This window comes from Epinephelus fuscoguttatus, linkage group LG18 (assembly GCF_011397635.1).
Source record: "Epinephelus fuscoguttatus linkage group LG18, E.fuscoguttatus.final_Chr_v1".
In the NCBI taxonomy this organism is placed as follows: domain Eukaryota; kingdom Metazoa; phylum Chordata; class Actinopteri; order Perciformes; family Serranidae; genus Epinephelus; species Epinephelus fuscoguttatus.
This window is the reverse complement of record NC_064769.1, coordinates 6,723,610-6,742,669: the sequence shown is the minus strand read 5'-3', so window position 1 is coordinate 6,742,669 and position 19,060 is coordinate 6,723,610. Positions and strand designations below refer to the sequence as shown.

Genomic DNA, 19,060 nt, shown 5'->3' with positions numbered 1-19,060 from the left:
TCAAACAAAGCCCAAAGACCAACAACCCAGGTCAAAGCAGGGAAGTCATATGTCAAAATCAACAAGTTCCAAGTTAAGTCCCAAGTCAAGACCAACAAGTTTCAAGTTAAGTCCAAAGTCAAAACACAGAAGTCCCAAATCAAGACAACAAGTCTCAAGATAAGATAGGGCAGGCCCATGTTAGGTCCCAAGTCAAGACCAACATGTTAAAAATAAAGTCTCAAGTCAATACCAGCAAGTATTGAGTCAAGTCAAGAGCCAGCACAAATAAGTCCCAAGTCAAAACCATAAACTTCCCAATTCAAGTCCCATGTCAAGACCAAAAAGTTTCAAATGAACTCCCAGTCAAGACTAACAACCCAGGTCAAGGCAAATAGTCTCAAATCAAAACCAACAAGTTCTAAGTCAAATTCCCAGACCCAAGTCAAGCCCCATGTCAAGATCAGCAAGTTCATAGTATAATTAGACAGGACAGGACAAACAAATCTCAGATAAAGACCAACAGGTTAAGACAAGTCCAAATCCTGAAGTTTCTAGACCTTTTAAGGTCTAAAGAAAGACTATACTGCATGTGAGGTTTGGGTAATTTGATTAATAGCTATCTTTTGGGGGGGATGTGCACCAGTAAAGTGTCACAACTGTAGATGAGTCTTTTATTACCGGCTGGTATTAACGCCTGTGTTATCTTGTAGATAGCTGGGTCATCGCAGTTGCAATTACTGAGCATTCAACCAGCCCTGCTCAATCTGCTTGTCAGTCTTTGCGTGTATATCACCCTATATATAACACTTCCCTGCATTAGTCAATGAGTTAATGCAAAGACTATGATGTTAGTCTTCTGTTGAGTTTTCTTTGTTTCTGCGTGCATGTAACCTTCAGTACAAACCTGAAAAGAGAAACCGTCTCAGTCCATTGTGTTGCACTAAAGTACAACTAAGGCAGGCCCTGCTTTAATGGCTAGTGTTGGTCCTGTCTTGTAGAAGCCCCATGTCCCATAAAATTCAATTTTATGATCCTAATTATTTTGATTTTTGATTGTGCTCACATGATGCAATTCTTGAACAATACTGTATGTATTCAAAGTATTATAATCAACTGCACATTCCTGGTTGAGCTCAACTTAATGAGAACTTGATAACTACAAAACACAGAGGAGTCAAATCATGACTTGATAACAGATTAAATACACAGGTTTTTTCTCCTTCATACACAGTTGATAGATAGGTGGATGGGTGGGTGGATGGAGGTGTAAATTGACATCTCCTTGGTGTTAAAAGCCTGCTGTGTCTCTAATGGATCGTCTCTGACTTTATTATTCAGCTCTGCTTATTAATGAAAAGGTTTTACTGCTTTGAGCTTTTAGCTTTAATGTGATTCTTGATTAAATTTAGCTCCTCTTGCTTCCATTGTTTGTTCTTTTTGCAGCGTTTGGGGTTTCTTTGTTGCAGTCGGCTGAAAACCTTGAAGAGGGTTGAAGACTCTTAATCAAGCAGAGGCAGAAATAACATCTGGGCTTTTTTTAATGAATGCACCTACATCTCTCCATCTCCTTAAAGCAAAGCAGAGACAAATAACCAACACATGCATCATTTCAGTGTGTTACTGTGGTGGGTTGAAATTATCTGTTACCCATCTTCCCATCTGTTTTGTCTGTCTGTCCTCTGAGGGGACTCCCTAAAAAGATGGTATTTCACCTGGGGGCGGTGCCTTGCATCCTACATCATGCAAAGTGAGTCTGATTTAAATTCCTGTTGGCTCGCATTGAGTCAGCTTGTCACTTTTTGGATAGGCTTGTGAAACCTTAAGTTGTTTAATCTTTCCAAAAATATTTTAAAAAGATAATAAAAATATGAAACATCTAAAGAATCTTTTTTTCTGTATTACCACCTCATGGTTGTATGCCTCCACAAATGTGTCAAAGTGCACTCACAGTTTACATCCATGTCTGCGAAAACATGGATGTTTCACACACATCTTCCCCCCAGCAGCACAGAAGATCTATACAATCAGCGCATTTTCAAGGTGGACACCCAAGATTAGTGTCACCAATTCAGCATCTGACCAAATGTCTCTCCTTCTGTTTCCAAATGACGGTGTTAAATAATGGCTAGAAAAGTGTTTTTGCAAAACATCATGATGTAACAGTGAGGATGACCTTTGACCTTTTAGATTAAAAAAATTTAATCACTTCAACTTTTTATCCTATTAAACATTCCTGTAAAATCTTGTCATAATGAGAGTATGATTTCCTGAGTTATGGCCAAAAACATTTAAGATCATGTGACCTTTGACATTCAACCACCAACTTCTAATCAGTTCATTTTTGACATCAAGTTGATGTTTGTGCTAAATTTAAGGACATTCCCTTAAAGGTGTTCTAGAGATACCATGTTCAAGAAAATGAGATAGATGCAGTGTCACGCTGACCTTGAACTTTGACTTTAAAAAATCCAATCAGTTCATCCTTGAGCCAAAGTGGATGTTTGTTCCAAATTTGAAAAAAATCCCTTAGGATGTTCACAAGAGGAAGAAAGACGGGGTCACAGTGACCATGACCTTTGACAACCAAAAAGTAATCAGTTCATTAAGTCCAAGTGGACATTTGCGCCAAATTCCCTCGAAGCATTTTTGAGATATTGCGATACGAGACTGGGACAGATGGAAAGAAACCCAAAAACAGCTAAAAATGTATGTTATCCAAATTTTAACCACTGGATTGTTATTTCACAAATATGTGAATATTTATTTTAAGTTATCTGTTTAACAAAATGGTTATTATTTTCTGATTACACTCTTTTCACTCCTTCATTTCGGAACATCATTTGACAGAGCTCAGAGACAGTCATCCTTCATGTCCTGCTCTGGAACATAACTGATCACACTGATTGATTCTGTTGGTGGACTGATAGAAGGAAGATGGTCATATACAGCTGAACACAATCAGTCTTCAGTCTCATAATCAATACACTGGTATCAACAGAAAGATTAGGAATTATTTCCAGCAGTAGACAGCTGTCTGTGATCATCAGACTCTTCATCACCTGATCAATAACTTATCACTAACAGAAGGGCGGGATATCTGCTGTTTTGGACTTATTGATCAGTAGGGAGCTTTCATTTTTTCCATTTAAAGCAGACATGGGTCAATAACACACAGGAGTAAAGAATTCTGCAGGATGAGCGTGAGGCTGATACAAGAGCACAAAGTTGCTGGTTTAAATGGAAAAGAGATGCTACCACTAAGGGGTCCATCAGCAAGGCATCGAACCCCAGGAAGCTGCCCATGTAACAGTGTGAGATGGAATGAAACAATAAAATGTGAGGCAAGAAAACAAGATGAGACAATACAGATAAAGAGGTGACGAGGTGAAAATAAAATCACATAACAGGATAAGGATAAAATGAGAAAAGAAAAGATGACTTGAGACAAAATGAGATTGGACAGAGGTTAAATGGACTATGAGAGATGAGATGAAACAAGACAAAACAAAATGAGATAAGACATGATAATATGGGGCAAAAATTAGATCAGACAGTTTAAGATGGTAAATGACAAGTAAAACAGAAGTTTAGAAGGACCCGGCAAAAGAGAAAAATAAGACAATATTGACAAAGTGTGCATTGATAAAATGAGACACAAGTTTACATAAGACAATATGAGATTGAGCAGAGATTAAATGGATTAGATAATAAGCACTTAGCGCGATAAAATAAATTAAAGTAAGTCACAATATGATCAGATAAAACAAATTAAAACTAGGCAGGACAGGACAAAAGAGGATAGGATGGACTTGACAAGACAAGATAGGAAAGGAAAATATGATATTACATATGTTAAAACTGGGTAAAATAAGATAAAATGAGATTTGAACAGAATAAGATGCAATATAATAAAGGCAATATGAGATTTACGAGACAATAGAGTCAGAATGAGAAGACAAGATTAGAAAACAAGATGAGACAGACAGACAAGACATGACAGGTATAACCAGTGGTGTAGTGGAGGGCATACACAGATAAAGGTATACGCAGGTATATACCCACCTCTTTTTTCAGCCTTTTACTGTATACCCACCTATCAGGCAAAAAGCAACTGGAATGTATATGAGATAATACCCACCTCCTCCTCTGCAACCTACCATCTAGTAGGGATGGAGGAAAAAATTGATACGCCAGAGTATCACAATATTTATATGTGGCAAAACTGTATCATCACACAGTGGCAAGTATCATTTTTTATTATATAAATTATTAATATTACAAATACAAATTAAACTTTTGGCTGCCTATTAGAATAATATAATCAACTGCTTTTTCAGTCCACTACATACATTATGTTGCTGCCAAAAAATGCCATAAGTGAGATTAGCAGACTGAAAACAGATGTTGACAAACTTTTGATTTTTAATTTTCGATTTAAAGTTAAAGAAACCATACGGTTAATTGAAGTATAAACCTATTGTCAAAACATGACAACGTTAACCAAACAGCTGAACACTTCACAAATCTGAGGCAGATCAAAACAATTGTAATTAAAGTGTTACCAAGAAACAGAACAATAAATAGGCAAACAAAAATCTTAATTCTTGTCAGGAGCATGTCAAACTCTTGCATTAAAAATAACTTTATGAGCATGTTGAACATTATTGTGACATTTAAACATTACCATGCAAATTAATGGCTGGCCTTGTCTTCTGATTCTTCTTCTGGCATGGCAGGTGGCAACTGGCATTTAAGGTAAATTACCGCCACCCTCTATGGGAGTTTGGGTGGTTTAGTTATATAACATATAACATTCATAACAATCATAACATTTATTTCATCTCTATTGAGGAAAATTATATGAAGATAATTATTATTGTTATTATTTAATTGTCCAGCCCTAGATGAGATGGACACAATATGTTGAGTTGGACCAAGTAATAATAAGATGACCACCAGCAAGATGGGATTAGAAAAAAAGAGATTTGATGTAATGATAAAATGAAAAACAAAAATTTAATATGAGATACAACAAACTGAGATGAAACAAGATAAAATGAGACACAACATAAAATATGTGATAAATAAATCAGAAAAGAAACACTGAGATGAGGTATCACTAAATGAACAGACAAGAAATACGGGGAGACAAGATGAGATAACATTCCACAAGGGAATTCAAGACAAGTCAAACCAGTATGAGATGGCTTAGCGGATGAGATTAAAGTTTGGAAAAATGAATGAAATCCAAAGAAAAAATCAAAAGGTATTAGATATATACACAGTAGGACATACACATTATGATGCCAAAGATCCATTCAATAGATGAATATGAAATACTGAGGAGACAATGCAGTGATAAATGTCACAAATGTAGCACAAGCTTTCATGTAATATTATGACCAAACAGTCAGCAACACACAAGAAGTGAGCAGATGTACACACAGACAGTGTGAGTATTAACTTTGAAGCGATAGACAGTAAAAAAACAAATCCTTCCACTGGTAAATCTGCTCAGTCTTAATGCTAACACAGCTCTGATTCCTACTGCATTGGTCAAATGACCACACCCGATAAAGACGCACACACACACACACACACACACACACACACACACACACACACACACACACATTTACATGGAATGACAAACTGAGACAGAAGATGAACGGGAGTGATGGAAGCACTCAGGGACAAAAACAACAGATAAACAGGGAGAGGATTGTGAGCATTGCTTTGTGGAGCAGGAAGAAAAACACTCTTAAACACTTCTCTTATTAGAGCTGCTGGTTCTTTAAAGGTAGAGCGGGACTTCTATACACCTGAGGCCCCCGAAACCATGAAACCTGCCATCAACAACAATAACAGTAATGTGCCATAACTGTATGAGCAGCGACCTGAGGATAACATTGTTTTTTATGGCTTTAAAGCTAGTCTTTAGCCATGCTAGTGGCAATGTCAGTCTATCGGTCAGTCAGTCCACTACATTTCTAAACTGAAATAACAACTGTTTGATGGATTGACATGACATTTTGTACAACCTTAATGGTCCCCAGAGGACGAATGCCAGTGACTTTGGTAATCCCATGACATTTCATCTAGCAGGTCAAAGTCTCTACTTATTGTGCAAAATATCTCAACAGAGATCGACAGATTGGTCCAAACTTTTGTACAGACTGTCATGGTTCCCAGACGATGTATCCTAACAACTCTTATGATCATGGGATGTGGTATGGAGAATGCACATTTTATATGTGTCCTTATCTAGCGTGATTTGGTGAAACCAAAGGAATGTGGACAACAAAGTTCTTGTATTTGTATTCGTATCACCTGACTGCACTTCTTGCACCACCATGAAGTTGGCATTTGTGATATTTAGGGATGCACCAATTGTGAAATTCTGGGCCAATGTTTAAAATAACAATTTGGCTGATAGCCAATCAGATTTGTTGTTCACAATGTAGTATTATCAGGGAAAAAATGAGGTGTGTTCCCTGACATTAACAGTGAGTTTACCCTCATTCTAAAGGCGTCCAAGGAAGAACTCTGCTCGTCCCAAACATGTTTTCTACAAGACATGGTCAGTCTTGAGTCCTGCTTGTTAGTTTATGATATCCAATATCTGCAAAACTAATGTCATTCCCATCAGCCTCAGCTATACTTTGTGTTTGGTGCTAATTTGCAAATGTTAGCATGCTAACACACTAAACTAAGGTGGTGAACCTGATAAACATTATACCTGCTATGAGCATGTTAGCATGCTTACGTAAGCATTTCGTTACAAGCAGCACTGTGTCTAAGTACAGCCATAAGCACAGTTCAGACCAAAGATTTGTGAAGAGACGAGTGTTTTAACATTGCAGAGAAAAGTTGCTACGGTGTGAACTGGCCATCTGTCAAATAAGTCAAAGAAGGATACACAGAGGTTGCTGGTTTCTTAAGAATGTGTGATAGTTTTAAACGTGAAGACCACGCTGCAAGAACTCTCAGGTCCAGCAGCCTCGTGTTGAGTTTAATGATGAATCATGGAGGTTAAAGCTCACTGGGAATAATCTAATAACATAATCTAATAATAATAAGCCACAACGAAAAACAAAGATGATGTATTCACCTCTGTTTCACTTCCTCAAACCCTCTATCTATCTTCATTTGGGCGGAGGCTAAAACATCCTGACAGGAGAGGGAACCACAGAGAGATTTAAACGATGTTTCACAATAAACTGTGTTTCTGAGCATCTCTCTGCATGTGAGGATACTTTCCTCCCAACATCTTTTCTTTCCAAGTGGTAAGACTCATTCATTTCAATAAGGAAATGAATCTTTTTCACTGGCAGTTGTGAAATGATTCTGACTTGTCTGTCTTCATGCATGAGTTGAACCTTACTTAACCTGCAAAATCATAAGCTTCTCCCAGCAAAGTCTAGTCAAGGAAATAATGGCTGTTATTATCCATGTTTTTATAAATGCAGGTGAAATAATATAGGCAGCACAAAAGAAGGGACGCAGATAGGTTGCAAAGAGTGCAAGGTTGATGTGTAACAGGCCCTTGCAAAACCTGAACCCAACATGCATCAATTACTGTGCTGCAATTTCTCGTTACTTATCAGCCAACATCTCCGCTGATGCCAATACATTTGCAATAAGCTAATACAAGCATCTGGTTGCCCTAACTGACACACACGTGAGACCCTACCAGAACTGATAAGACTTAATATAATTTGGATGCAGCCTGACGTGCGTCTAGGGTCTTGGTTACGAGAGACTGAGTGGAAATGTGAAGACCTCCAGCTGAGGTCATTTACACAGGGGGACAGAGGGGACAAGTCACCTGTACTTTTATCAGAAGGCAGTCTTTGACTGCATTATATTAAAAGGAAAAAAAGAGAGAAACTGCACACACCAGGACTTCTTTTATATCGATGCAAGTAGTAACAGTTTCTACTGTATTGTAAGAGAAGATACATTTTGAAATCTTGAGCTCCAAAGGGTTTAATGGAGGTGACATTTTATTAATGATGTTTCAAAAGTATAACAGAGATGAAAGGAGCAAAAGTTTGCTCACTTCGTTACATATTAACATAAAAACATGTTTTGTTTTATTGCACCACCTTTATTGCTTTCGTGCAAAGTTTCTTAATCAATGTGATGGCCTGAACTGTGCCAACATACCATCATATATTACCTTAGTAAAAGTGTGTGTGAGCATTCTGCCTATGAAAACTTTGTATTTAAAAGCCTCTCAGCTCTAGTCTTGTAATAACTCCCACACCACTACTACACCATCTCCAGTGGTACATATTACGCGCTGGCTACACTCCTTCGTTTGTTGTTCACGTTCTGCAATTTTCGCTGGTTAAATGCATTGTGTCTTGTCCAAATTCACTTCAGTTTTCACAGGAAATGTACAGTTTCTGCTTGTTAGATGCATACTGTCTTTTTCAAAATGACCTTACAATGTCACTAAAAGAAACTCATATTTATGGTTATTTCCTTGTGCAACGAAAGCGTGCGGTTAGGTTTAAGCAACAAAAGCAAGAATGGTTTGGTGCTACATTCATATGGGAAGCAAACACTGTGCTCCCAGGTGAAAGTCCAGAGTTTGTTGGACCCCTCCACCACCTCTCCCCCTCTCCCTGTAGGGACTTTCCAGCTCCTTATAATTCATTGTTACCGGCATTGTTTCCAACTGATGCCATCCAGCAGAGTATCATACTATCCTGACAGGTGCTGTCCAGCTGTGTTATTAACTGACGCTGCCCCTCTGTCAATCATACTGCCACAATACCGGTGGCATATCATACCATTGCAAGAAGTTCTATCCTGCCGCGTGACAAACTGACGTCGACTGTTGTGAAAGGCGGCTTTTGGCGTCTGCATCCAGCGCCAAAATTACAGACCAAGCAGTGGTATTTGACAACTTTGGTTGGGGTAGTGGTGAATGGGTCACAAAACACAGGACTTTTCTCTGGGACTTTCTCAAGGAGACCAGTGTTCAAACCCATGTGACCTTTGAGTGAACTTTGACTGATTTTTTAAATATGTCGTCAACATTTTTCCTTATCTAAACCTAACCACAGTAACTTTATTTGCCAAAGTCTTAACAGCACAACTTTTCATTAAGTATGTAACTTAATGTTAAGTACATAACGCCATTTGTAAAGCTCCAATTCATAGGATATCATACAAATCGTTGTGTGAGGATATGTTAAACCACTCTCCCCCTTCTGTTTCCTGTCCCATCTGTTCTTTGCCACAGTAATTGCCAGTTAGGAAGCTATCTCTGTCACTGACAGGACAATAAGTTCACACAGTTTATTCACACAACATATCTGTACCATCAGCTCCTGTCTCATAACTATCTGTAAGCCATGTGTCTTTTGTAGAGCAGTTCATACTCTGACGGAGGAGGGTAAAACAAAAGTAGATGGTGAAACACAGCTAATAAGCTATGATAGCTTAATCTTGGTCAGTGGTATGAATTTGCATGCCAACGCTCACCACCACAGTTAAACTCAGTGCAATTGGAATAAATCAATTCCCCTGCAAAAATTTGCCATTTAAATGTTGGTGAGACCAGGTGATCATGTGCCCGGGTGAACCAACAGCCTGCAGGTTTTCATCCCAACCAAAGACTCTGCCCACTGATTAACCCTCCCTCAGGTAAAGTAGAGGAACTCATCTGTGAAATAACTTGCAGACTGCTGGCTCTCCAGTTTAAACAGACAAAGCACCTGAACACACCTGCGAAAGTGAACAGGACCTGCTGCTGTAAAGGTATTCTGTCTGCTGTTCAGTAAAATTTCTGAATCGGTGTGTATGAAGGTTTCATGAATGAGTTGGGAGGAGTAGAGAGAGAGAGAGAGAGAGAGAGGATAGACAGAGAGAGAGGGGGAGAGAGTGTGTGTGTATTGTAGCATCCATACAGATAAATGCTCGGTCTGAGTAAAATATTCAGCAGAGGATTTTACAGCTGAGCTGCTGAAGGAATATAAACCACACACATACACACTGAGGGGGGACTGCTCAGCTGATCCAGCAGCTACAGTGTGTGTGTGTGTGTGTGTGTGTGTGTGTGTGTGCGCGCGTGCGCGTGCGCGCGTGCACACTCTCCTATCACCAATTAGCTTAATTGAAGTGTTTGGACATAATTTATTGACAGCAGGAGACTCACAGAGAGAGAGAGAGAGACAGAAAGAGAGAGGGTGAGTCAGTCCTGCAGCTCTCCGATCAGTTTATTTAGTAACCAAAATCATAAAGCAAACCCAACAAACAGACTCTTAAACAATGCTTCAGGACATTCAAAGTGGATTGAACCATCTATCCATTTAAGAGCTGGTTCATCAGTGGAAGAGATATTATATTTACGACACAATATTTTACAGATCTGATATCTACTCATTGTACATTTATAATATCAACACATTAATAATATTAATATTATACATATGCAGGGAACTGGGTCTCGCATGGATAATTATTTCTGTCACACAGTGTACTTACACTGTGGACAGCGATATGATCTGATGCTGTAAATTGCAAAATGGAGGCAAAACAATGATGGGTAAAGAAGACAGGCCGAAGAAAACGACAGAAAGTGTCCACAGTAGGGGATCATTTCAAGCTGAAACAAAACAGTGTGTCTATCGTACAGTCTAGCACTAGTCCCCAGAGTCCACCAAACACAAGGTAATGTTAGCATTTAACATAAATCATAGGGGTTTGCACTGGATGAATTCAATGCTTCCATTGCTTACTGAAGGCCCACCTCCTGTGCTTGAAGTCATATTTTTTGTCCGGAATTGTCGCACATTTATAAATTATTACAATCTCACCTTGTGTCAATCACAATTGCACACTGACTCTAAAACTTTCAGTCGTTATTGAAGTTTTTGGAACAGGTGCAAAACCTACAGGACACATACAATTAACGGGGTGCACAGTTTCATTTCGCAACTCGGACAGGCTACTTTCAACAGGTTAGATAGTAATATACAGGTGGACGATGATGAGAAGGAAGAGGATGAAATAGAAGATGAGAACAGCACACAGAAAGATAAAGAGCGACAGTGTGGAGATAGAGAGAGGGAGGACAGTTCAGCCCCTTCAGGTTGCTGCGATGCCAAACTTGAGACACAAGCAGAAAGCGGTCACAAATTTTCGCAATGAATAGAAGAAAATGCATCAGATTTGTGCAGGTTTTCTGTGCGTAATGAGCATTTTAGGATTACAGATTTTTTTGTCGTTTTTTTAAAATGCATATGAAAATACAGAGTTGGTGTGCAAAGGTCTTAAGATGGGATACTATTGCTATGATCTCACGCACACACACACACACACACACACACACACACACACACACACACACAGGGCTGGGTGAACCCTTCTGTGCAAAGTTTGCATGTTCTCCCCGTGTCAGCAGGTTTTTTTTCTAGGTTCTCCAGCTTCCTCCCACAGTCCAAAGACATGCACGTCAGGTTAATTGGTGACTCTAAATTGGCTGTAGGTGTGAATGCAAGTGTGAATGGTTGTCTGTCTCTATGTGTCAGCCCTGTGATAGTCTGGTGGCCTGTCCAGGGTGTACACCGCCTCTTGCCCAGTGTCAGCTGAGATAGGCTCCAGCCCCCCCAAGACTCCTTACAGGATAAGCGGTTACGGAAAATGAATGAATAAATGATTATATACGATTTGTTCTTTATAAGGACCATTTTAATTTGATGGCATTTATTACTAAATACTGTGTGTATCAACACAAAGAGACCACCAACAGACCAGATACTTGTAAGATAAATTATTAGCAGCTGCAGCCCACTCAACCCAGTAAAAACCAGTTAAATCCCAACACAACCAAATTACAACCAGTAGATAGAGTTAAAGAGTATGGTCCTGTTTTATTTCATTGTAGTAGTTCTTTTATATGATTTTGCTCTTAGCACTTTCTGTTCTTGTGTTTGTGTGATTTGGCTGGAGGGTAACACAGCAATTTGACTTTGGAATTAATATGGTACTCTATGTATATCTCGGAAATCAGCAGCCTCAATCTGATCAGTCCTAGTCCTTTTAAGAGAGCCTGCAGGTAAAACAGCCGCAAAACCCATTAACATTCACTAATACCTGCTCAAACCAGCAGCCAGCACATCATCAAATACAGTATAAACCTAAACAAACTTGATAAAAACCCAGCAATGCCTTGTAAAAGCCAATCAGACGCACCAAATATTATTCTGGGAGCAACTTATGGCAGAAAAAAATCCTGAAAGACTTTCTAATACCAACTCAAAGCAGCAAATGATTAGACACACTGAAATCTGTTGAAGCCCAGTAAAATCCATTTAAACAAGTCAAATCTGAGTGTAAAAAAAAAGAGTCAAACCCAGCAGCCTAAACCTGATCGGTTCCTCTAAACCCTTTCATTCTGGCAGAAACTGAGGGTAAAACAGCTGCAAAACCCTGGACGATTCACTAAAACCTGCTCAGAGCTGCAGTCTAACACATAGGGTTCACAGAAATAAGGCAAACCCTGGCACAGACACGGTCAGACCCAACAGCCTAAACCTGAACAGCACCATTAAAATTAATCATTCTGGGCGAAACTGAAAGTGAAGCAGAAGCAAAAAATTGTAAAATTCACTTAAAACCTGCTGAAACCAGCTGCTTAACACATGATCAGACTGCCCAAGCCTGTAAAATCCATTTAAACCCAGTAAAACCAACATGATCAGACTAGCAGAAATCAGGTGAAACCCAGAAAAGCCCCATGAAACACATAGAGACCAAATCAGACCCGTTCAGCCCAGTCAGACCTGCAGCCTGAACCTGATCAGCCCCAGTGAATTCGTTATTTTGGGTGAAGTGGAAGGTAAAACCCAGTAACATTGACTAAAACCGGTTCAAAGCTGCAGCCTAACACATGATCAGAGCCTCTAAAACCTGCTGAAGCCCAGTGAAATCCATTTAAACCCAGTGAAACCCTGCAGCCTCCAGCCTGATCACACACGACAGAGCCCGGTAAAACCCAGCTCAGACCCGAACCCTCCCGGGTTACAGCATGGGTTTAATCTGCAGCCAACAGGGAGACGCAACAAATGTGTCAATTTTCGTTTGGTCTGCGGCAACCGGCGCAACCAGCAACGACACACGCACGTGCGCGCGCGCGCACGCACACGCACACACACACACACACACACACACACACACACACACACTGCGGGATGGGGGCAGAAATCACGCATATATTTATTATTTTTTTTCCACTCACCGTGCGCTGTGGTGAGAGCAGCCAGCAGCCAGCAGAGCAGCAGCAGGTAGAATCTTCCTGTCCTCCTCCTCCTCCGCACCAGCACCTCCCAAACATCACCAATACATCCATGCTCCATGCTGCCCTGCTCCAGTCCCGATGAGCCCGAGGAACCACAGGAACAGACACCCGCAAACCCTGATGCTGTTTGATTTTTTCTTTTGGGAAAATCCTCCTCAGAATCCAACTGTCAATTAAGACTCAAAATAATAAGAAAAAAAGCCCACGGGATGGTGAGTCAGGAGGATGATGAGGAGGAGAGAGAGGGGGTAAAACAACCTCTCCTCTCCCCAAAATAACCCTCCCCGATCGGGCTTGGATCCCAAAAAGAAAAAAAAAGAAAAGAAAAATCCCAAATTGACACGCACGCGGTTAGTTTCCTTCTTTTCGGGATGAGAAATAAGTTCCAGTAACTATGAAGGCAGAGTCTCCATCACTCCTGCCGGTGCGGCTGATTCCCATTCACACAGATGCAAGGAGGGTTAAAATCCACGCTGCCTTCCCGGAGGTCTGCTCCGTCTGCCGGGGAGGACGGATGGAGAGGGTTGGAAGAGGAGGAAGAGGAGTGTGGGGGGAGCGAGTCGAACCCTCTCTCTCTCTCTTTCTCTCTCTCTCTCTTCTCTCTATAGGTCTCTACAGCTGGAGAGAGAGAGAGAGAGAGAGGGGGGAGGTAGAGAGGCATAGGCAGAGCACAGAGCTATTGATCTACAGAGGCTGGAGGTAAAGCCCGGAGCTGGAGCCGAGCGGGGTGGAAGAGAAGCTGGAGCCCGACAGCTGCGGAAAGAGATTAGCTGAACTCTCCTGCCCTCTCTGGTCACAGCGGGAACTTTAACACTTCAATTACAGCTGGGAGAAAAATCATCAGTTCATCAGTGTACTCTCTGATAAGCATATGCAGAATTTTGGGTTGGGTTTTTTTTATAATTTGATTTGTATGGAAGCCCATTTCCGCCAAGAACAAAATAAAAGAAAATGATGAAATGTAAAAATGAAAATAGTCATTGTAAATCAGTGTTATGGGATGATAGGACTAAATGAAGATTGTGTCATTCATGAGAAAGATTAAAACTGCTATTCGTTCTCAGGGACAAATAACTCTAAAGTAGTCACCGGTGTTTATCAGCTCCAGCTCCAATTAGCAGTGATGGAAACATGAAACCTGGATGCGTTCATTTTTGCCCCATTTGTCTCCATCCAAGCAGTTCTCTTACATCATTCCAAATCAGGCTATTCTCATAAACTATTTTCCTACAAAAAGTAATGCACCCAAATGTGTACATATCCCATGTAATCACGAGCCAGTAATTTGTGCATAACTCACACATTTTGAAAGGCTGGGATCATACAACTAACGCAATGATGGCAGTAATCAAAGAAAGGCAGTCCCGAGTGGTCTGTAAGAAGGGAAGTTGGGGTGGTCAGTGGGTCACAAAACGCAGGACCTCCCCGACGACTTTCCCCAGGAGATGGGTGTTTGGTACTGTTTGAACTTTGAGTGAACTTTGAGTCATTTTAAGGTACGTCCTCACCATGTTTCTTATCCTAAACCTTGCCACAGTAACTTTTATTGCTTAACCTAATCTCCATAACTTTATAACAATTGGAGCCTATCCCAGCTGACTGAGAGGCAGGGAACACCCTGGACAGGCAGCCAGCCTACGGCCAATTTAGAGTCTCCAATCAACCTGCATGTCTTTGGACTGTGGGAGGAAGCCAGAGTACCTGGAGAAAACCCACACTGACACAGGGAATACATGTGAACTCTGCACAGGAGGGCTCCCCCAGCCCGGGGTTCAAACCCCCCACCCTGGTTTGATATTATTTGTCATGAAAACATTATTAAAAGAAATAACCAAACACTGCAGTAATGTAATTATGTAAATACTATTAGCCTAGACAAATAGACACAGGTGGAGCGTCTGGGTCTCTTCCATGACCTGTTACGCCCAAAATGAAAACAGACCCCATAAGCGCTGCCATGCACTCCTCAATCTGGATCAGTTATAAGCTTTAATATGAACATTACAATACCTTCATGATTATTACATACATGGACGTATAAATTAAATATTCCAACCTCAGCTTACGATAGATTGTGCACTGTCTGACTTTTTCTGACTTCCTCTGATGCCACTTTTCAGGCTGCCAAATAGAGCCAGTTGGTGAAATTGGACCTGGGGTACCAGTGTTTCTATCGCTTGCTCAGGGAAGTTTTTCGTCTTGGTCTTATTACACCTCTTCATGTCATTTACTCTCAAGGTGAGCCCACTAAATCCAGAATATATTGGGGAGGGGCTTTCAGCTGCCATATTCATCATCACCTGAACATTCCTACACTGTAACTGGAGAGATACAAACATCTGATAAATAACACGTGAACCCTATCCTTAGATGATGTCTGCACTCTGATCAGCCCTGGTTTGTACATTAGATTGATAAATAAGGGTCACTGCCTTATAATTTTGACTCTGACAAATATCAAATTATTACCTCATTGATAACATTTTGAGTTTAATCTCATTTTGATTCACCGTGAGCAGATTTATTGAATCATATCTAACTTTTCATTCATTTGTTTCTTTTCCTGGCAGAAGATAAGTTGAATTCCTGCAGACTGTCAGCTGTCAGAGTTTATTAGAGGTTCAAAGTTTCAGATGAGAGTCCATGACTGGGTATTCAACTTCGATTAAACATCACCTGGCAAAATTTTATTTCCACAGCTAAATGATTCAGATTCAGTAAAGCATCCTAAGACCCAAGTTCCATACTAACAACACAAGATAAAAACTGTACCATCTCCATGACAACATAAGCAAACTCAGGTTGTGAGGTGCTGTGAGCTGTTATATGGCTATAGTCTTAGTTTATTATGCAGGTATACAGACTTCATAAAAACAGATAAAAGCAGTGAAATATATGGGACAGAGGAGGCCAGAAATTCATTGGGATATATAAAGTAAACCTACCCACAAATTAAGGATAAAAAACTAATATAAAAAATGTGAATTGGCAAATAAAAAGAAATTAAAAGACAAACATGCATAAAATATCAGAAAAAAGCAGGGCAAAATACCACTCAGCTAAGAATAATCATAACAGCCCATTGTCATTTAGTAGGCATCAAATACCATATCACATGTCACACCCTGTGACATGTGATATCGATGCCAAAGGCATCCTTTAATGTCTCTATGAGACTCAGTGGGCTTTCAACTAACTGCAATGTAAATCCATCTGTGAAAATATGTGATGTTGAGAGCAACTGAGGTAGTATAAAGAGCAAGAAAGTCCATGTAGGGTGGAAGAAAGGGGAGGAGGACGTGTCAGATAAAACCACACTTTCATCCAGGAGACCGCAGTTTGTGTCCCGCGTGAAACCAAGTCAGTGTAGTTTTAATTATACATTAAGCTTTTCACGTACAATCATCGCACACTGACGCCACTATCACTAACATCAGTGTGTTACATAACAAATGTGCTTATTTTAACCCAAAACATTATGTTTTTTCTAAATCTAACAAGGTAGTTTCATTGCCTAATCCTAGCCGCAACTGTTTTCAGCTCTGCACGTCATGCCCCTCTGCACGTCGCCATGAGACACTGAGGGGCATGACAGTTTGTTGCTATTTGACGACCTGGGAAATGATTTGTATAACAAGATTTAAGTTTCCACCAAGCAGTCCGGTTCATTTCACTTCAATTTGAAACACAATAAAATGGTTATTTTCCTGCTTTCATTGTGTAAAGTTGTGTATGGTACCAATAAAACCGTCCCTAAACTTCATTACCCCTCTGCTGGGGCATCTATCACACGTATCCAATACTAAAAGGTGGAGCTAGAAACACTACAGTCTGGGGCATCGGTAACGTAATGGATAGTGCCGGCACCCCATGTACAGAGGCATTGCCTCGCTGCAGAGTTTGAATCTGGTTGCGGCCCTTTGCTGCATGTCAGTCCCCACTCTCTCTCTCTCTCTCTGTCATTAAAGGCAAAAAGCCCACAAAAATAATCTTTAAAAAAAAAAGAAGAAAGAAACACTACAGTCTGTTGAATAGTCAATTGTGAACTGTCAGTCTTGCTCAAGGGTGAATTGTGGCTGTTTTTTTAAGATGATGTAACCACTTTTCATACCGTTTTAAGTTTTACATACATTAATAAACTATAAGTGTAAAGAAAGTGAAAAGTGTAAAGTGAAAGAATGTTTTGCTGCCTCTATCAGGGGCTGTAGACTGAGAAAAAATAATTTAATTCACTGTGCTCACTGATGGCAGCTAACGGCAACTTTTAAAGTGGAATGTTTATTTGTATTTTGACTTAGTGCATGAATTAATGTTGACGACTGCATGTATTTTTGTTGTCTCTGACATACGCTTCAGTGATGATTGGATCTTAAGGTGTTAAGGTAGTTGTTTAGATCCTTTTTACATGTGCTGACATGGAAACAAGAAGATATAAACATTGTGTTCTGTTTATGACCACACACACACACACACACACACACACACACACACACACACACAGTATCTAAGTTATCACTCTATAGTTTTGGATACTGTATAACCGTACATAGTTCTGTGTTTTCCCTGATGTTCATGAACGTGACATACACTTAAGGGTTGAGAAGCCTGTCAGTCATTGTCATTCCCATGACGATGGGTTGTTTGGCAAAGAGGTGGGTGGAAACTGGGGATGTTCTGAGGGCGAGAGTGTGTAACCTGGTGAGTGAGAGAGCTGAGCTAAAAGTTGGTCAGCTACTGACTATGACAGAATTTCATTTGCTTGTTTTGATGTTGGCTATGGCCCACAGTAGCCTCATTGTTCTCGAATAAAGTATCGAGAAACCAGCTGATGGTAGTGGTTTATGTACCGAGGGATGTTACAATATTTAAATATACCAACAATCCCCTGCTATGCTAATTTCACTTACCAGGTGGTGTTATGGTAGCGTCTGGCTCCTTCTCCAGGGTATTTAGAACAGCCTCAGCTTCATCCTCATCTGGCTGTTTTTGTGTTTTTTTCTCCAACCAAAACACTGAAAAAGTGTTGTCTGGTGTTATTTTCGCTTCATCATCACTTGCTGATTTTCACATTTGTGCCGAGAATGCCCGCGAAAGAAATTTGTTGCTGTTGGATCATCACAGGTGAGGGAAGCCTCAGAGGTCCAAAAGTCATGTGAACACAGACTGGGTTAATTTAATGAATTAATCAACGTGTGAAAGCTGTCACAAAATGATGTTGTTTATCCTCGAGCATTAAGTGGGTATACGCAAATCATTGACCTTTTCTAGTGGGTATACGGTGTATACCTGCATATCACATAGACTACACCACTAGATCTAGGGTCTAGGCATATGTCCGCAGAAGTTACTTTTGTTCTAAAGGTACTATACTGAAAGATTTTGGTGAAAACGCAGCTTAAAGGTCTTGTTTCACAGCACCAAAGGATAACTGCATGTGGCATACTGACACACCACTTTATCAATATTCATAACTTGGATTATTTTTTATTTACATCTGAAGAACTTATAAAAAAAAAATGAACTGCTTGGCAACCAGATCTATCATGGACTGTCTCAATTAGATGCCTGGTCTGGTTTGTCAAAGTGTGTCACCACACCGGGCTGGTAAAAGGGACTGGGTGTTTATGGGACTAGGCTTTTAATTGGGGTTTTACGGTATAATGTTTACCATGGTCAGCATTGTAGTTTATCAGTCGTTTATCCAACAGTTGTTGAGACATTTCAATCTGGACCAAACTGTTGACCTGACAGAGCAACATTGCC

General features: G+C 40.2%; 1 protein-coding gene across 1 annotated transcript in view; it reads right to left on the bottom strand.

The window, feature by feature from the left end:
• Positions 1-13,911, bottom strand: part of dcc (DCC netrin 1 receptor) — a 397,984-nt gene extending 384,073 nt beyond the window's left edge. Inside the window, exon 1 of the mRNA XM_049603936.1 lies at positions 13,238-13,911. Coding sequence (XP_049459893.1) covers positions 13,238-13,355 — 118 coding nt within the window. The 5' untranslated portion in view covers positions 13,356-13,911. The remainder of the gene's footprint in view (positions 1-13,237) is intronic.
• Between the last annotated feature and the right edge of the window lie 5,149 nt (positions 13,912-19,060).